Source organism: Octodon degus, unplaced genomic scaffold (assembly GCF_000260255.1).
Source record: "Octodon degus isolate 3935 unplaced genomic scaffold, OctDeg1.0 scaffold00001, whole genome shotgun sequence".
NCBI lineage: Eukaryota > Metazoa > Chordata > Mammalia > Rodentia > Octodontidae > Octodon > Octodon degus.
In genome coordinates this window covers 22,696,671-22,698,585 of record NW_004524577.1, presented here as the reverse complement: position 1 = coordinate 22,698,585, position 1,915 = coordinate 22,696,671, and the positions used below count along the sequence as shown (strand labels likewise).

Below are 1,915 nucleotides of genomic sequence, written 5' to 3'. Positions count from 1 at the left end.
CTTCTTCTTCTTCTTCTTCTTCTTCTTCTTCTTCTTCTTCTTCTTCTTCTTCTTCTTCTTCTTCTTCTTCTTTTTTTTTTTTTTTTTTTTTTCCCCTCAATAAATAAAAAAGTTATAGAATTTAAATAAATGCTTCTAAAAGGGATTTTTTTTTGCTCCTAATGCTTTCAGGGCAGGTTTAGCTGGCTTGAGTTGTGGGGATTGAACCACAGCAACCTGAGCCTGACTGCTTTGTTGAAACGGCCTTTTAAAGAACTGAGCTAAGGGGCAGGCCCCTTGTAATTCTTTTTGTGGAACCAGGGATTGAACTCAGGCCCTTGCGCTTGCCAGGGAAACACTTATTCCACTGAGCCATCTCCCCGGCCCCATGTAATTCTTTTTAAGTAGTGCAGGTTTGTTGCTATGATACTTTACCAGATTATGTGTTATAGTGGCATGTATATATGTATGTATGTATGTATTTGAGACACAGTATCACTGTAGTTTAGGCTGGCATTGCACTTGGTATGTAGCCCAGGCTGACCTCAAAGTCTTGGTCTCCCAAGTGGTGGGATATCATGTGTGTGCCATACCTACCTCACACTACACTTTAAAACTAGTATACATAAAAAGATTAATGTTTTTTTCTCTAATTCCAATAGTGATGAAAAGATTGGTGGTGAAAATAATGTTGAAGAATCCTGTACATCATCCTCTTCTGTTTCCCAGAGGAGACAGCAACTATCAAGTACTTCTAGTCCTGCTAAGCCTACTGTCAGTGCTCCTGCACCGTCTCCTCCCTTATCTACAGCTAATCAAGATGTTTCACAGCCAAGCCCCATTCCAACAAAAGAGAAACCACCATGCTCAGACAGATACCGAATATACAAAGCCCAGAAACTACGGGAAATGTTAAAAGAAGAATTGAGAAAAGAGAAGGTAAGGGGGAAGAATCACTATTTTCATGTTGCCTTCTAGATTTCTGTTTGTTTATTTATTTGAGACAGAATCTCACTTGTGTAGTCTAGACTGACCTTGAACTAGTTTATGTAGTCCAGGTTGGCCTCATACTCATGGTGATCCTTCTGCCTTAGCTTCCTGAGTGCTGGGATTACAGGTATGTGCTACCACTATTGGCTAGATTTCTGGTTAGTGTGGTATCATTTGGAAGAAAAATAAACATCAGTAGCCTTTTTTGAGGAACAAACTGAGTGACATCTGCTTTTGGTGGTATTGGAGATCAAACCCAGGCCTTCATACTGAGCAACATGCTCAGCTCTTTCTAACTTTTAATGTTTGAGACAGGGTCTTGTTATGTCACTATATTGCCTAGATTGGAGTCTGACTTTTGATTCACTTTCCATGGTGGTCTAGTGATTAGGATTTGATCCTTGTAACTTTCAGTTCTCTTGCTTCGGTCTCAGGGTACAGGGATTATGAGTGTGTGGTAGCATGCCTGGTCCACATAAACTCTTCTGCTAATAGAATATCTGTTTTTGTTATTAGAATGGTTGAGAAGCATGAATGAACCTCATAAACTATTTCTTTTAACTGGTAGTTTATACATGTTTTATTTATAATTTTTCTTTTTATTCTTTCTTTCTTTATTTTTTTTGGTGGACCCAGGGATTGAACTCAGGCCCTTGTGCTTGCCAGGGAAGCGCTTACTCCACTGAACCATCTCCCCGACCCTAGTAATTTTTATTTTTTGATGAAGACAAAAATTCCATAAACATGCGTATAGGTACAGCAAAATATTTATAAACTAAACATTCAGTCTGATTTATATGAAGATGTGAAAGTGACACGTGGTATATTTATTTGAATTAAGATGAGTATAGTAGGGCTGGTGAGATGGCTCAGTGGTCTAAAGCACCTACTTAGAACAAGCTTAGCAAAGCACAGGGACTGCAGTTCAATCCCCCAGCACCACATG

General features: G+C 39.1%; 1 protein-coding gene across 4 annotated transcripts in view; it reads left to right on the top strand.

Moving 5' to 3' along the window:
- The window catches only part of Bdp1 (B double prime 1, subunit of RNA polymerase III transcription initiation factor IIIB), a 149,345-nt gene that overhangs the window by 26,722 nt on the left and 120,708 nt on the right, over positions 1–1,915 (top strand). For 2 of the 4 annotated variants that reach the window (XM_023703421.1, XM_023703387.1), the window contains exon 1: positions 801–918. In XM_023703421.1, coding sequence (XP_023559189.1) covers positions 889–918 — 30 coding nt within the window. In that variant the 5' untranslated portion in view covers positions 801–888. Of the gene's footprint in view, positions 1–641; positions 919–1,915 lie in introns of those variants that run through there. The other 2 variants (XM_023703472.1, XM_023703452.1) reach the window with 2 other exon arrangements.